The sequence below is a fragment of the Papio anubis genome, chromosome 5 (genome assembly GCF_008728515.1).
Source record: "Papio anubis isolate 15944 chromosome 5, Panubis1.0, whole genome shotgun sequence".
Classification (NCBI taxonomy): domain Eukaryota; kingdom Metazoa; phylum Chordata; class Mammalia; order Primates; family Cercopithecidae; genus Papio; species Papio anubis.
Window position 1 is genome coordinate 49,758,608 of NC_044980.1, and position 14,946 is coordinate 49,773,553.

A 14,946-nucleotide genomic window follows, 5' to 3' on the forward strand; every position below is an offset into this window, starting at 1 on the left:
GATGAAAAAAATTCTGGACCATCTACTGTACTTTTTAAGAGTCCATTTGTTAGATAAAATATGAGGAAATATGGTCTATTTTATCACTTTTTTTTGGTTTCTAAATGGCTATTTAAATACAGATAACAGTACATACATGACAAACTGGAAGGGCAGGTTCTGCCACACTGCCAAATCACCTGTTACCTGATATCTCCTCTCAGAACCAGCAATGCAGTGTGGCGTAACACAGTTGGAAACGTACCTAGGCTGGGCCCCCAAGTGCAAGAAGTAGCCCTCGTGTTAAGAACTGTGAAGGTCAGGACAAATCACTACTTGACATATGCCACTCACATAATTTCAGAAATGAGTAGAAAAAAGAACCCCAGACAAAAGGGAATAGAAGTCAAGTCAAAGTGAAGGCACACTGACTTTTTATAGTTAAGTTTTTCTTACAAGTTATATAAATCAAGCCAAGAAATGTAAAATATGACTGTGCACCCGTTTTATCTGTGCAGTTTAAATAGGTAGTTTTACCTTGATCAAGATTTCCACACTTGATTTCTGGCAAAAAAAAAAAATGGGAACACCCTTTTTCATGTGGTATATGCCATTTTCTTAAAACAATGTATATTTCTCATTAACACTGTTTGCTTTTTAGGTGGTTATTCTATTTGCACAAATAGAACTGTATGGATAATTAATGTAAACCTTTACCATAAATCTTCTAAATTATATGAATGATCATTATAAACAAATGTGCTTAGCACCTATTTTGTTGATAACGCATTGCCTCTCAGAATCTGCCTTTTCCTAAGACAACTGTTTAGGTTACCTCTCCCGATTTCGTATTCTGGCCACCAAAATAAAAGTTTTCAATAGTAACAAAATTAGGTGTCCTTGCAGGACTGAGGGAAGTTGAGTGATGTATAAAAACATTCACCCAGAAACCAGGCTTCTGGGCCTAGAGTCCTTAAATGACTAGTGATAAAGTGATTGAAAGGTTCCAGTGTTTCCCATTGCAGGAAATTACTTAATCTGTTAGAGCCTTCTTTTCCTTCTTATAATATTAGGGCATTATATAATTATAAAAGTAGCTATGGTTTCTAAATCCCTCCCTGCTCTAAAAATACATAATTCAAAGCTGCTAAAAATAAATACTTTTAAAATTGGCTGTGACATATGTGACATACACATATATACAGAGTTTCACTGTGACAAGGGGAAGGGCTATACAATGTTTTGTAGCAGACATTTACAGTGCATCGGTATCAAGACGCTTATGTTCCTGAAAAAAATGTTTCAGGGTGGCATTCACTCTGCAGGGAAAGTTCTGGGAAGCCTCCAGGCACTTCAGTGGAAATACAGGGCAGTGTTTTGGGGGACCACATCACAGCTCAACTGGGGACCCAGCGGAACTTGTAACCCCCATTGGCTGTTCTGATGGTGAAGGCATTGCCCTGGGGGAAGGCGAGGGTTCGGATGGTGCTGTGGCTGCGGATGGGGGTGCTGAAGGAGCCGCCCTCCTCCAGCTCACTGTGGCTCAGGTTCAACGCTCTCGTGCTGCAGTCGGTGTGCAGCCCCCGGAAGGTGCCGTGCAGGTTCCCGGGCCTGGTGTCCGTGTTGGCGGGCTCTGGCTGCAGTCGGGGCCGCTTGTGATCGCGGCTCTGCAGGGCTTCATCGCAGCGCTCGGAAATCTCCCTCAGGATGGCGTCCACTTCCGCGCAATCCTGCCCCGCAGCGCTGACCAACTCCTCCAGGCTCCTTTTGGCCTTTGCCTTAAGCAGGAAGGGCTCGGCCGCCGCCCCACAATCCCTGGACTGTGTGATCATCAGCTTCTACGAAAGACGGGGAAGAGCGCCGCCCTGGGGCCTGCCGGACCCCCCGGGTTCGGTGCGTGCAAAAGGTGACCTGGGCACGCTACGCACCACGCACCCAGCGGTCCTCTCCTCTCCGGGGCCCCCACCGGGTCCCAATGCTGGGCGCAGGGTTGGGGGCGGGGATGCACTGAACAGTTCAGTTCCGACGTGCTGCAGTTCCCACACGCCCGCGCCCCACTTACATCCAGCACCGAGGCCAGGTGCCGGGTTCGGCTGGCAAGTTCCTTCAGCTGCACGTTCCGCTCCTTGAGCGAGGCGATCTCCTCCTGTTTCTGGGTCAGCGTCACGTGCAGCTGCAGGATGAGACCCAAACATTCAGGGGTAGGCACTGTGCTGGGTCGCGTCTGCATATCTGGCATGAATCAAACCCAGATACCCAGATCCTCACGTCTCATCAGAAACTGGGGATGCACGGGCATTTACGCTAGTGAGAATAATCATCATTTGTTATTTGTTTTAAAACAAAGCACTTGAACAAAATTTATCTCCATTAATCCTCAGTGTAGCGTGCTGATAAAGAGTACTGACTTGGGCAACAGGCAGATCTAGGTTCTGTTACTGAGGTTCAACAATCCTACGTCTCGATATCCTTGTAAAACGGGGCTAGTAAGAGTATCTAGTTCAATGATTGTGAGCATTAAGTGGGAAGAAGAAGTATAAATTGGTAAGTCCAGGGCCAGGCACATAGAAAAAGCCTTCAATAAATATTGGCGTCCCTATTAAAAATCTGGCAGGCACTGTGCAATACATGTATGCAACACAACTGCCTTGTACCCCTAAATCCCTCCAAATAAAACAATTTTTAAAAATAAATAAAATGGCCAGGTGCAGTGACTCACGCCCATAATCTCAGCACTTTGGGAGGTTGAGGCGGATGGATCACCTGAGGTCAGGAGTTCAAGACAAGCGTGGCCAACATGGTGAAACCCCGTCTCTATTAAAAATACAAAAATTAGCCAAGTGTGGGGGGCACGCGTCTGTAATCCAGCTACTTGGGAGGCTGAGGCACGAGAATCGCTTGAGCCTGGGAGGCGGAGGTTGTAATGAGCTAAGATTGAGCCACTGAGCTCCAGCCTGGGTGACCGAGTGAGACTCTGTCTCAAAATTAAATGAATAAATAAATATTAATTAAAAATAAAATAAAAATCGAGTGGGGTAGAATTATTCCCACTTAGTGAATTTGGAAACAGGTGGAGCCACCGGAGCAATGGCAGCTAGGTGAACCACCAGTCAGTCCACTGATTCCGACTCACAGGACCTCATCCTTGCCCTTGCAAACCCCACTTCCACCCTCTATATCCTGTCCCTGCCGCAGGATTCCTGGTCGCCAGAGCAGTGTCCCTACTTGATTATTTTCAACGAGCGCGTCTCCCAGCGCTCTCTGGTTCTGGTCCGCCACCTCCTTCCAGTACTGCTCAGGCGGGGGCACGTCTGGAGGGCGCAGCGGTGGTGACTGCAGAGCCCGTGGGTCCAGTGGCGGGGAGAGGCAGGGCCCGAATGGCGACATGTCGCAAGGAGAGAAGGGGAAGTCTCTGCTGGCCAGGGTAGGCGACATCATAGAGGATGAGTCTGGAAAAGAGCAGGAGCTGGATTTGCAGCCTCAAACTCATGCCCAGCTAGTTACAGGAGCAAAATGCCACTCTGGGTGTAGGGTTTATGTAGAGATTTTTTTTTTATTAAATTAAGCACCCCTTACTCCTAAACGCGTGATTATGAGGCCCTTCCTGATGGCCTGTACATACACAGTAGGTATCCATCATATGCCTGTTAAGTTTACCTGAATTCAATCAAGAAAACTTCCCTGGGCCTGCACACACAGGCCTTCGATCCCCTGCGCACTCGTCACTCAACCTCCCCTGCCACACTACAGGATAGGGCTCCCTCTCCCAGAACTCACACTGATCCCAGATAAAGCGCTATGTAGATCCAGCGGTTCGACTTCTCAACTGGGGGAGAGAAATGTCCTAAATATGGAAAAGCCTGACTTTTTGATGAGTTGCTGGAGAGTCGCTGACAGTTGGCTGGGTTTACCACCTTGGCGACCACGAAATGTGAACTAGTCTGATTTGGGACTGGGGGACACCCCCGCTGTTACTTAACTGCCAGGAGACTGCACTTGCCTGCAATGAGATCATCCACCGTGTCTCTGAAATCCTGCAGATCGAAGTCCACTTCCGTTTGGAGGGAATGGTTCTGAAATAAACAAGACGTGTACACTAGTTAACGAGTCTGGCGTTAGAAAGCCTTCAATAAATATTGGCGTCCCTATTAAAAATCTGGCAGTCACTATGCAATATATGTATGTAACACAACCGCACTTGTACCCCTAAATCCCCACCAAATAAAACACTTTTTGTGGCGGGTCCGGAACCCTTTCTAGACCGACAGACCTCCTCCCGGGCTAGGCGGCGGTCTGCGCGCACTCCTGTCGGCAGCCCAGTCTGGTACCCGAAAATTCAAGCCCCATCCGAGACAGGGAACCCAGCAGGCTTGCACCTCCACGGTGGGGAGAGGTACGCAAGGAGAGCGACACTGACTCAGGGAAGGGGGCAGCAGTTCGCGGCTCCTGCAGAGCGACTGCGTAGCGGGCATGGGTCCTTCCGCGCGCGGTGCGGGGGCCCAGCGCCGGCTCCGGGCAGCTGAGTAGCCCGCCACCCTCCAACCAGCTAAGCAGCTGTCTCCGTGAGGCCCGGCGGTTCCCCATGCGCCAGCGAAATTTCAACTCCCACTCAACAGCGACCGGCCACCGAGCCGCCGCTGTAGGAGCAGAGAGCACGTCTTGAACACAGGATCTTTCCACCCAAGACCCGACAGCGTGTAGGGGCCTCCAGAGCAGTAATTTGAAGCCGCGTTTCCCGCCAAGGTTCGGCCTCAGCTAACCGCCCCGCCCCTGCAACCGAGCGGGAGGTAAGCTGTGATTCGAGGGGCCAGGGGCATATGGGAAATGCTTCTGTTACGCACACAGCCAGCGTGGCCTCCATTGCTCTTTTCAGTTCCCAAAAAGTTGGGAGTACACTTTTCTCATACAGCCGGTGCACCTCCAACATCTTTAACTATATTCTCCTGGCCTCCTGCAGGGTGTCTGGGTGTGTGAGGGGAAAGGGTGCGTGAGGGGCTGGAGGCATGGGCTTTCTTGTTCCCTTAACTCATGGACATTTAGAGTTGATGAAAAACGCTTTTACACAGTCTCTCAGTTCATCCTCACACCAGTGTGGGAAGCAGGCGGGGCCTGGGAACTGATTCCTCTTTGAGGAAGAATCTGAAGCTCAGAGAGTTATCCAGTCACCCAGCTCTGAAGTAGTGGAATGGGGCCTCCTGCCCCCATACTTCATTTCCTTCAGCTTTTCTCTCTTTTTAGGAAAGCTGGCTTCCACTGAAGACAGCACAGGGAAGGGGACAGGAGTCTCAAGGGCCATGGTGTGAGAAGATGCATCCAATAGCCTACCAGAAAGACTTGTTATACTGAATGCACTGTTGATTCATTCCTTTGTGCTCATCATACTGTTGTCCCAAAAGCCCTTCTTTACTGTTCAAATACTTCTGGGAAAAGGAACTTACTCTGTCCCTAACTTCAAAAAATGTACAAGTATCAGTTTTCCCTTGGGAGAAAAGTGTTAAGCAGGGAGGCCTCTAGCACCTCTGCCACTAGTTGGACGCTGAGACTATAAGGGAAAGGAGATGAGAAAGGAAGGACTGAGGGCCCCAAACAAGTCCTGGAGCATGAGTTCTGCCCTGGTTGAAGGGGCTCATTCTTCAAGAACTGGAAGGTCTCCTCCTCAGTAGGGATTTGAGAAAAGTCTCATGAGAAGACTGGAGGCCAACTCAGGAATTGGGGCCCTGGAAATGCTACCTGTTATACCAATCCAGGTTTTGGCCCATTCTGAACCTCAAACATTTCTAGAGCACTTCTTCTCTCTGTCCACCTTCCCCAGCAGGAAAGGAATGGGGAAATGTGATCTGAGTGTCCCAGGGGTCTCCCCAAGTGTTCCTCCCTTAGGGGCCTCTTTCCTCTGAACCAGCTCTGTCTTTCCCAGGAAAAATCCTGGATTTTTTGGTCCATCTGATGTGAGCTCTGTCCTTGAAACTTCGAGGCTGGGCATAGTGGCTCACGCCTGTAATCTCAGCACTTTGGGAGGCTGAGGCAGGCAGATTGCTTGAGCACAGGAGTTCAAGACCAGCTTGGGTGACATGGTGAATCCCCATCTGTACAAAAAGTACAAACAAACAAACCAAAAACTAGCTGGCTGTGGTGGTGTGCACTTGTAGTCCTGGCTACTTGGGAAGCTGAGGTGGGAGGATCGCCTGAGCCTGGGAGGTCCAGGTTACACTGAGCCATGATCATGTCACTGCACTCCAGCCTGGGTGACAGAGTGAGATCTTGTCTCAAAAAAAGAAAAAGAAAATAAACAAAATGAAACTTTGAATTCTACCTCCCCAATTAGATAAATCTGGCATTTCTCCAACTACAAAAGCAAGAAAAAAATTACAAACAAAGAGCATGATGCCAAATTTAAAATCTGTATACTTAGACAAACATTCAACGAGAGCTGCTTGGGCTTTCTTACTTGCACAATAAACATGTTGGGGTAAGGGAGTGACCTAGGCCTCTGGGTCAGTTGGAAGATGCTCAGGCATTATCTTTCCTTATTTGATCATCCAGATCTAAAAAGAACAATTAAATGCCCTCTACAGTGCAATGCCCACTCCCAACTCTTGCCTTAACAATCTCTGCTCTCAGCGGCCACCTAAACTGAGTCTCTCTAGGCCCTATCCCAAGGTTCTAGGAGGCTCTTGGAGGAGGGCTGAGAAGTTTTGCTCCACCACCACTCCCAGTTCTGGGAAGTGGTCAGGTCTTTGTAGAGTTCTGTACTGGGCCTGTCTGCAGACCCCAGACCTATTGCCAAGAAGCTGGAACTGGCACTTTTCCTGGGGGTTGCATCTGTTTAAGACCTCCTGTCCATCTGGGCACTTCATGTCCTACCCATGAGCCAGGCTTCTGGCCTCCCAGACACCATTCTGGGAGACTCCCTTCTCTGCCTGGGAAGCGTCAGCACCAGCAAGTGTGGAAGTGGGATGGGAGTGAGAAGACAGGTTTGGGGGGAAAGAAAAAAGTCAAGTGCCTTTTTGCCCCATCATGGCAAGTGACTAGAGCTTTTTGAAGGGCGGAACAGGACTTTGAAAAAGTGCCCAATTGCTGAAGGACATCTCTGCAGAGAGGAACATTTTCTGCAAGATTACTTCCAGAGTCCTTTGTCCTTCCTGCTTCTTCCAACTGCAAATTCTCTTGCTCTTTTCCAGTCTTTGATAGAGGAGTTATCCATCAACCTCCACTCTTCTTAGATACCCACGGAATGAAAATGGGCAGGAAGGGGGTGTTGGGAGAACTGATAGGACATGCAACAGGTGCCCAGTGCGCAACTTTGCTCCCACCCACCCGCCTGGTCTCTCTGTGCGCAATCTTGTCACAGCTCCAATGAGTAGATAGGGAGGAGAATGGGAGGGGAGGCCTCCAGGTGAGCCCGACTGTACCAAGTTGGTCAAATCAGCTCCAGTGGATATGTGGCCTTCATAACATACTAGGATGGAAGTAGAAGTTCTGATCTGGGAGGCTCAGGTACCTGCCCGATGCTTCCCCTCACCAGCTGAATGTGCCTGCGCTCCTGACCCGAGTGGAGCTTTTGGGGAATTAAAACCACCACCCCGAGGGGGGTTTGGGCTTGGTGAAACCAGGAGGCTCCACGAGAAGGGGAGGTACCTGCGAGGCGGCCAGGTCACCACCAGGCGGCGCGTCGGACCCGAGTAGCGAAGAGCAGTCAGCGAGGTCCTGCAGGTCTATGGTGGTGAGGGCTGTGCGGGGAGACCCGGGGACACGCGCCGGGCGGACCTTGAGCCTCTCCGCCAGGTTCGCCGCTAGGACGTCAGAAGCCGGGGGAGAGAAGCTCCTCCGAGCCGCGCGCGCCGCACCCTCCCGGCGCGGGGAACCCGAGGGGTAGCGTGGGTGCCACGGGGCTCACCTGGCAGCGCGGTGGGCTGGGCCTCCGGAGGATCCTCGTACACCGACACCGGGATCCCGCCTGTGCATCCGGGGAAGAACTTCCGCGGAGGAGCGAACTGGCAGGGCATACAAACGGTGATCGCGGGTCAGCCCTCGGGGCACGGAGCGCGCAGACCCCGCCCGGCCCGAATCAACCGCCCCACCTTCCTCTCCGGCTTCCCCGGCTTGCAGAGCAGCGCCCGGCCCGGCAGTGCCAGCATTCTGTTGGGACAGATGCTATCGAAGGCCCGGCGGCCGGCCGCGCCGCCTCCGCACGCCTGCATCCTGCCTCCTGCCTCCCGGCGCCGACTGCTCGGAGGCGGCCGCCCGGGCTGGGGCAGCGATCCACACCGTGCACTCCCTTCCGCGCCTGCAGGCTCCGAAGCCAGCCAGAGGTTGGGGCAGGCGCGTGGCCGAGGAGGAGCCGAGAGGCTGCGGAGGAGGTGCGGAGAGACGGCGGGGGAGGGGAAAGACCGCCGCGCGGGAGGGGCGGCTCGCGCCTGAGCGCCAGAGGTGGCGCCTTCAGCCCGGGACAATCTGCGCGCGGGCGGAGGCGTTAAACCCAACCTGGCAACCGCGCTTCCCCCGGGAGCCGCCAGCGCGGGGCCCCGGCCCGCCAGCGCCGTTTCGGCTAGCGTTGGCGCCGCCGCCTCCCGGCCGCGCCAGGCGAAGAGAGGGAGAAGGAGGGGTGGGCGAGCGCCAGTCTCCCTCGCCCTGGGTACGGTCTTCCCGCTTACGGACAGCGGGAACGGCAAAGTTCACGATTCTTATTTCCTTTTCTTCCCACTCCAGCCACAAGGCGCACGAAATAAACGTGGAGCGACACCCGCCAGTGCTAGACTCCGGCCTTTGCGCTCCCCTCGGGATTTAGTAAGGATGTAGAATACCGGCAGGGACGCCCCGGAACAGCCCCTTTATTACAGAAGCCCCTTCCCTCAAACCTGAACCTTATCCTGGGTCCTGACTCCTGGATTTCCACGTGGTCTCTTTTGGCCTGAGGCCAAGAGCCCCGCCCCGTTCCCCAAGCCCCACACGCTTCTCGGCAGTGGCGCGTGAGCACAGCCTTTAAAATACCGTCCGTTAAGAAAAAGTGACACTACGAACCCTCCTCCACTGTCTGAAAACGCCACAGTGGACAGTCCCGAATCCCCAAAAACCCTGTTCCTGCCTCTCCTAGTGGCCTCAGCGGCCCATCGCAACGTTTGGCTGGTCTCTTCGCTGTTGTAGTTGCCATTCCCAACCCGACACCTCTCCAACGAATGGGCATTTTCCTGAGTCGGAGGCATCTCCCAGGGAGGGGCATCCTTAGGCGAGGGACCTTTCTCAGGACCACTCATATTCATCCAATTTGAACAGTTATCTGAAATTGGAATCTTTGTGTACCCCCCATATTGGGCACCTTGTTTTCCCCTTATACCTAGTAGTAGTAGTTAAAGAGCCTCTAGCAGGAAACAAGATGCCCTAACAGCGGTGGAAGGTAATCCAATGGTAGAGCTGGAATAGACTGAGACCCTCTGACCACAAGTAGGTGCAGAAACTGAATTGAGGTGAGGCCAGCCAGCTAGAGTTGGTGTGGTATGGCTGATGGTGAGGAGCTCTGGCTTTAGGGTCAGAGTGCCTGAGGAACCAGGTCCATGAGCCCTAGGTCTTTAGGAAAAAAAAGTTACACTGGCCTCAATAGAGTTGCTGTGAAGATGAGTGAGATTATTTGTGTAAAGTGACTGGTGCTTAGTATGGGTAAATTAGCGATTTTTTAAAAAGGCTTTTCAGCTGTATTTCCAGCTTCCCACAACTTGTTCCTAGCCCTGTCTCCTGTTTCCTCTGGTTCCTGAGTAGCACAACCACCAGCCAGTCCATCTCCATCCCCATCCTCGCCCACTTTCCAGCATTTAAAATGAGTAGGGAAGCTCTTAGCTGAGTTTTGGGAAGATCTCTACACATGCAGATCATCACAAAATTTCCAGGATAGGCCCATTTTCCAAATATTCGTCAATGAGTTCTAAGTTGGAGTAGACAAAAATATGGGCATTGCACATTATGTTTTAACAGGAACTGGAATAGCATGATAATGTGACTCCTAGGCTGGATGATTCTGGAACCAGTAACTCATAGCAATCTTGGCTGATTAATGGAGCAGATACTGGTGAAGACAACTCCCCTCAAAGTCACTCTTTTGCCTGGGAGCCAGACCGCAACCCCTCACAACCAAGCAGAGGGCCCTAATAATTTGTGATTTGAAACAGGTGATATGATCTTCCTCCTACTTTTTCACTATCACAGAGCAGCTTTTACACAAATAGCTTGGTGATCACCACTTCCTTCTTCCACAGCTAAGAAGGAGAAAGTTCCTAGAGAGTTTAGCGTAGCAATATGTCAGAAGAGGCATTCAAGGGACGGAGAGTAAGGCACCCCTGGCTCTGAGAATGCCTGGAAGACACACTTTGAGAGAAGTGCAAAGAAGTTTCTCTAAATTTGTTTTGAGTTTGCTTTTTGTGTTTGTCATACATTTTGATTTATTCTAGGTGCAGGGGAACATGACAGATTTTCCCCCCAAAAATTATCACTTTTTTCAACCATATAGAAAATTTGAAAGAACAGTACAATGAACAACCATATGTTCAACCCCACCCAAATGTTATTTTCCCATATTTGCTGTTTCTTTGCTCCAAGTTTTTCTGCAGAACTCCTCTCCTCCCATCACTGTGCATGTTACCACTAGCCTTTATTTCTCAAGGGCTTTCTATGTGCTGGGGGACCTGTGCTGGGCGATCAGTATGGACTATCTCATTAGAGCTATACTTCCACCCTACTAAATAGGCTCTATTGATATTCCCATTTTTATAGATGAGACATAGGCATAGATATGTGACTTGCTTAAGGTCACCTGGCAAATTGGATACAGAGCCCACTTAGTGAATCACTATACTACCTTATAACAAGTAAACTTAATCTCATTTAAGCTTCTCAATCTCATTTAGACTTACAACAACCTCGATATCAATTGTACAGCTCAGAGAGGATATGAAATTTGCTAGGTGACAGAGCTGAGATTCAGTGCCTGCATCAGATTCATGACAGTGAGACTGAAGGCAATATGACAGGTGGAGTCAAAACTCCAGCAAGCCTCTGTCTCATTTCTCAATTCAGTTTTCTCACATCTGTAAGACGATTCCTGTAACGTGACTGTGGTACAGACTGTGCTGGCTCTCCAGATGTGTTCTCTACAGTCCCTAGTGAATGGGGTGCACTGAGTAAATAACTATCTGCCACCTATCTCAGAAAGAGGGTGTTTTGAGAATTACCGGAAACCTGTCAGTGGGGGACATTTAGCAGTGTGGCTAAGAGTGGGACCCTAGACTCAGATCCTGGCTACTCCACTGTTGTTTAATTTAGGTTCTGCGCTCCAGTGTCCTCCTCTGAAAAATGGGATAATAGACTCTGCTCCACAGAGTTGCTGGAAGAATGAAATAACAAATGCTGAACACAGTACCTACTACATAGTTAATGCTCAATATAGCCATTATGACTATTATGCCGGTTACTTTGGGCTCACATGTAGCAGCATGAACAGCTGGACCATGTGATTGCAGGGTAAATGGGCTCGACCTGCAATGGCCATGACCACAGTCAAATCCTTGGTTTCCAACATAACTCCAGTTGAACACGGGATTCTCCATGCCTGGATATTGCTTGCTTTCCCCTACCTCTGCTAGTGTGCCTGTGTGGTCCCCAAAAGCTTCCCAGCCCCACATCTGCCTCACCAGCAAGTGCAACCCTCTGGACAGCATAGAGGTTCTCTTCGAGGGTCACAGGACCCAAGCCATCAGGTGATCCTGACTCCACTAATCTCTGGAATTCAGTATCTAGGACCTCGCCTGACCTGGTGTTTCCACAGAGATCCCAATTACAGAGTGAACCCAGAGGGAAGGGAAAATCCCGCAAACGTTGCCAACCACCACCATTCCTGAGCTGAATTCACCTTCCCTCCCCGCAGACAGACACTCGAAGGATTTAGACAAACCACACTGTTTATTGGGGAAAGACTCAGCTCCCTCATGTGCTCGCTGCAAAATAAATAAAATACCAGATGCTACTATCGTACACTATTTACAACCTGCAGTTGACCAAGCAGGTCCTGAAGCCTTCTCTGTGGACCCATACTGCACTCTTCTGAGGCTATGGGAGAGGTCCAGCAGCCGGGCCAGGTACTAAAAGGAAACCAAGGGTCTGTTTTATTTCGAGCTCGGGGGCAGGCTGCACTTCTCGCAGATCTGAACGGGCAGCATGTGAGTCAAGGAAGTACTGTTTATGGCCACCAGCAGCTGCAACTTGCCCAGGCAGTCCTCCAGCGCCACCTCCGGGTGGTCTCCCAGGCGCAAGTCCACGGGCCGCGGGACCCGCAGCATGCGGTCCGCCAGCGCCAGGCAGCAGATCGCCAGGAGGGAAGGGGAGTAGCTGGTGAAGGCATAGTCGGCCAGACTCAGCTCTGCCACCCCCCGCGCCAGGGCTTGCGCTTCCAGAGCTTCGGAGACCTCAGCCTGCCCCGCCTCCACGCGAGCCTGCGTGAAATGCTCCAGGAAGAAGCTAATGGTGGGCGCACCCAGTCTGAAGTGCAGCTTGTGCAGCACGATGCACTCGAGGTTGCAGAGCTGCTGCCGGGAGAAGGCGCCGCAGCACAGGGCCAGAAGCTGCTTCACGCGCGGCGGGTGCACCTCCACCTGCAACACAGGGCGCACTCAACCCCGCCTTGCGGCTTCCCGGGCCCGAGGCCCACCCCAGTATGAAGCCCGGGACTTTCCCTATCCCTTCCAGAGAGACAGCCGGGGCTCTGCCTCTCCATTGCTTCCACGTAAGTGACCTGGGGCGTACTTCCAGCGCAGTTGATCTAACTACTGTCCAACTAAAAAAAAAGCTTGGGAAATTTTGAAGGCTTTTTCAGGGACTAGACTAGAGGTGACAAAAGAGCTGTTTGGGACAGATTACAGCTATTAGTCTTTTAGGCTATTTCTTTGGGGGCTGAGTGACAGGATTGTTCGTTTGTGGAGGAATTGTTAAGGCTAAGGGATATATGCATATGCAAATATCTGACAAAATGAGTTCTGGGAACCCAGCACTGAATCTTGCGCGCTAGAAAGACCGGCGGCCAGGGAGTGGCGGGGAGTTTGGCTGCGTCCCCAGATGCCGCGTGTACCTGTTTGATGCCCCAGGTACCTGTTTGCAAGCAATGAGCAAGGAGGTGACCCCGAGCAGCTGGAAGCAGTCTGCAGCCACCGGCGTGGTGGTGAGGAAGCGGTCCAGAGTGTTCACCGTCAGGCACAGCGACTCGAAGGAGAGGCCGAATTGGCGGTGCACCGGGATCAGCCAGCTGAGCAGCTTACAGCGGGATTCCGCCGTCACCTGCCGGGAGGGAGAGGGGAGGCGGCCCGCTGGGCTTAGGGTGGAGAGGGACTGTGGGAGGGAAGCAGGGCCAAGAAGAATCGGGGAGCTTCCCCGGAGAGAGGCAATAAGATTTCAGAGAGAAACGCAATGGAAACTGGGAAACGCGTGGGCCGTGCTGAGCCGGAACACCGGGATTGGGACCTGGCCCAGAGAGCGTCGAACACATTACTTCGCGTAATACGCTCAGCAATTCAAAGGAAGGGGAGGGGTTCCATTTTGCAGATGAAGAAAGCAGCTCAGGGGTGTTAAATAACTTGCCTGAGTTCGGTAGGAGTCCGGACTCAACCTAGAAACGAATTGCTCTCTACCTTGCCCCACTAGCCAGCTTGGGACTTGGGGCAAGTCCCTCAAGCCGTCTACGCCCCCCTTCTATCTGTAAAATGAGGCCGGTGACCCGCCCCTCCACGACCCTTCCTGCTTCAACTGGGGGCGGGAGCTGGGCTGTCGCGGGCCCAGGCGCTCGGAGGGCCGACCCGGCAGGAGAGGAGACAGCCTGGGAGGAGAGGAAGAGCGGCGGCGGGGAGCTGGCTCTACCAGCACCTCACTTGTGGCTGCCGCGCCAGCGCCTCCCGCGGGTGGAAGTGGCTCTCCTGCGCCTTGCGGAAGGCGTAGCAGCTCTGGCCGTAGTCGCGGAAGGTCTGTAGATCTAGCTGCGCCAAAGGCTGGGCCGGGCCGGGCAGGGGGCTACCGCCCCGCGCCGCAGAGGGGCTGTCTGTGCCGTCTGAGCCGGAGCTGGGGGACTCGAACAGGTCGCAAATGCCGGAGTCTCCCGGGAGCGGGCACGGGTCCAGGGGCTGCAGCGGCTGCTTCCTCTGGAGGCGCGGACGCCTGCTCTTCTTCACGGGGGCGCGGAGGTTCTGGTCGTTGTCCCGCCTCCCCGCCCGGGCGGCGGGGCTTGAGGGGCTGGTGGGACAGGGGGTCACCATGATGCGGCCGGGTGGCCGCTTTACTACTTTCAACGCCCCGGCTGCGGCGGGCAGCAGACGCGCCCGCGAAAGTGTGAAGGAGGCCGGGCTCAGAGGTTGGCGCGGCCCTAAGTACCCGGCCGGCTCCTTCTGCCTACCACACCCCCGGCCTCTCACTGGCTGAGCCCAGAGCGGCACCGGAGCCGCGATTTTCCGGCTGGAGAACCACTCGCTCGCCTCAGGGCGCAGGCAGCGCGTCGCCTCCGCGGCGCGCCAGTGGGAGGGGGAGCTGCAGCGCGCGCCGGGCATCAGCCTTTCGCGCCTGCGTCCCGCGTTACCCGGGCAACCGGAACTCGGGTCGCTGCTGGAGGCCCGCACGCTGAGTGGGAGTGGGGCTGCGGCGGGCCGGGCCAAGTAGCTCTGCTGCGCCCGATAAAAGATTCTCCCAGGTGGCATCTCCCTGTCCTTGGCCAGATGGTCTCGACACGTGCGGGCACCTCTAACCCAGGTCGGTAATTTTGTAAAGGTCTGATCCTGAGTTCCAAACGAAAGTCTGGCTAGAGTTCTGTCAACACAGGAAAAGTTTTCTTCAGTGACCCAAACAAGCAATAGTGTTAATTCAGTTGCGTTTGTGGATTTTGTTTCGGTGGCTACCGTAGTAGCCAGTGCCCTTCCTTCCGCCGGCCTCGGGGAGCAGAGCCTCAGCAGG

General features: G+C 52.9%; 2 protein-coding genes across 3 annotated transcripts; both read right to left on the minus strand.

The window, feature by feature from the left end:
* Positions 1-379: 379 nt before the first annotated feature.
* MCIDAS (multiciliate differentiation and DNA synthesis associated cell cycle protein) lies at positions 380-8,340 on the minus strand. Of its 2 annotated transcripts, XM_021939364.2 has the most exons (7): positions 8,058-8,340; positions 7,874-7,970; positions 7,615-7,706; positions 3,980-4,052; positions 3,205-3,428; positions 2,042-2,152; positions 380-1,817 (listed from the first exon to the last, which is right to left on the minus strand). In XM_021939364.2, the coding sequence occupies exons 1-7, from the start codon at positions 8,175-8,177 to the stop codon at positions 1,377-1,379; spliced, it is 1,158 nt and encodes a 385-aa protein (XP_021795056.2). In that variant the 5' UTR covers positions 8,178-8,340; the 3' UTR covers positions 380-1,376. The 2 variants fall into 2 exon arrangements, 1 of the variants encoding a protein (XP_021795056.2); XR_002522547.2 differs by lacking the exons at positions 380-1,817; positions 2,042-2,152; positions 3,205-3,428; positions 3,980-4,052; positions 8,058-8,340 and adding an exon at positions 6,207-7,194 and having other exon boundaries at positions 7,874-7,967.
* A 3,563-nt stretch (positions 8,341-11,903) lies between these two features.
* CCNO (cyclin O) lies at positions 11,904-14,745 on the minus strand. Its single transcript, XM_003899675.3, has 3 exons — positions 13,878-14,745; positions 13,105-13,290; positions 11,904-12,611 (listed from the first exon to the last, which is right to left on the minus strand). The coding sequence occupies exons 1-3, from the start codon at positions 14,691-14,693 to the stop codon at positions 12,126-12,128; spliced, it is 1,488 nt and encodes a 495-aa protein (XP_003899724.3). The 5' UTR covers positions 14,694-14,745; the 3' UTR covers positions 11,904-12,125.
* Positions 14,746-14,946: the final 201 nt, after the last annotated feature.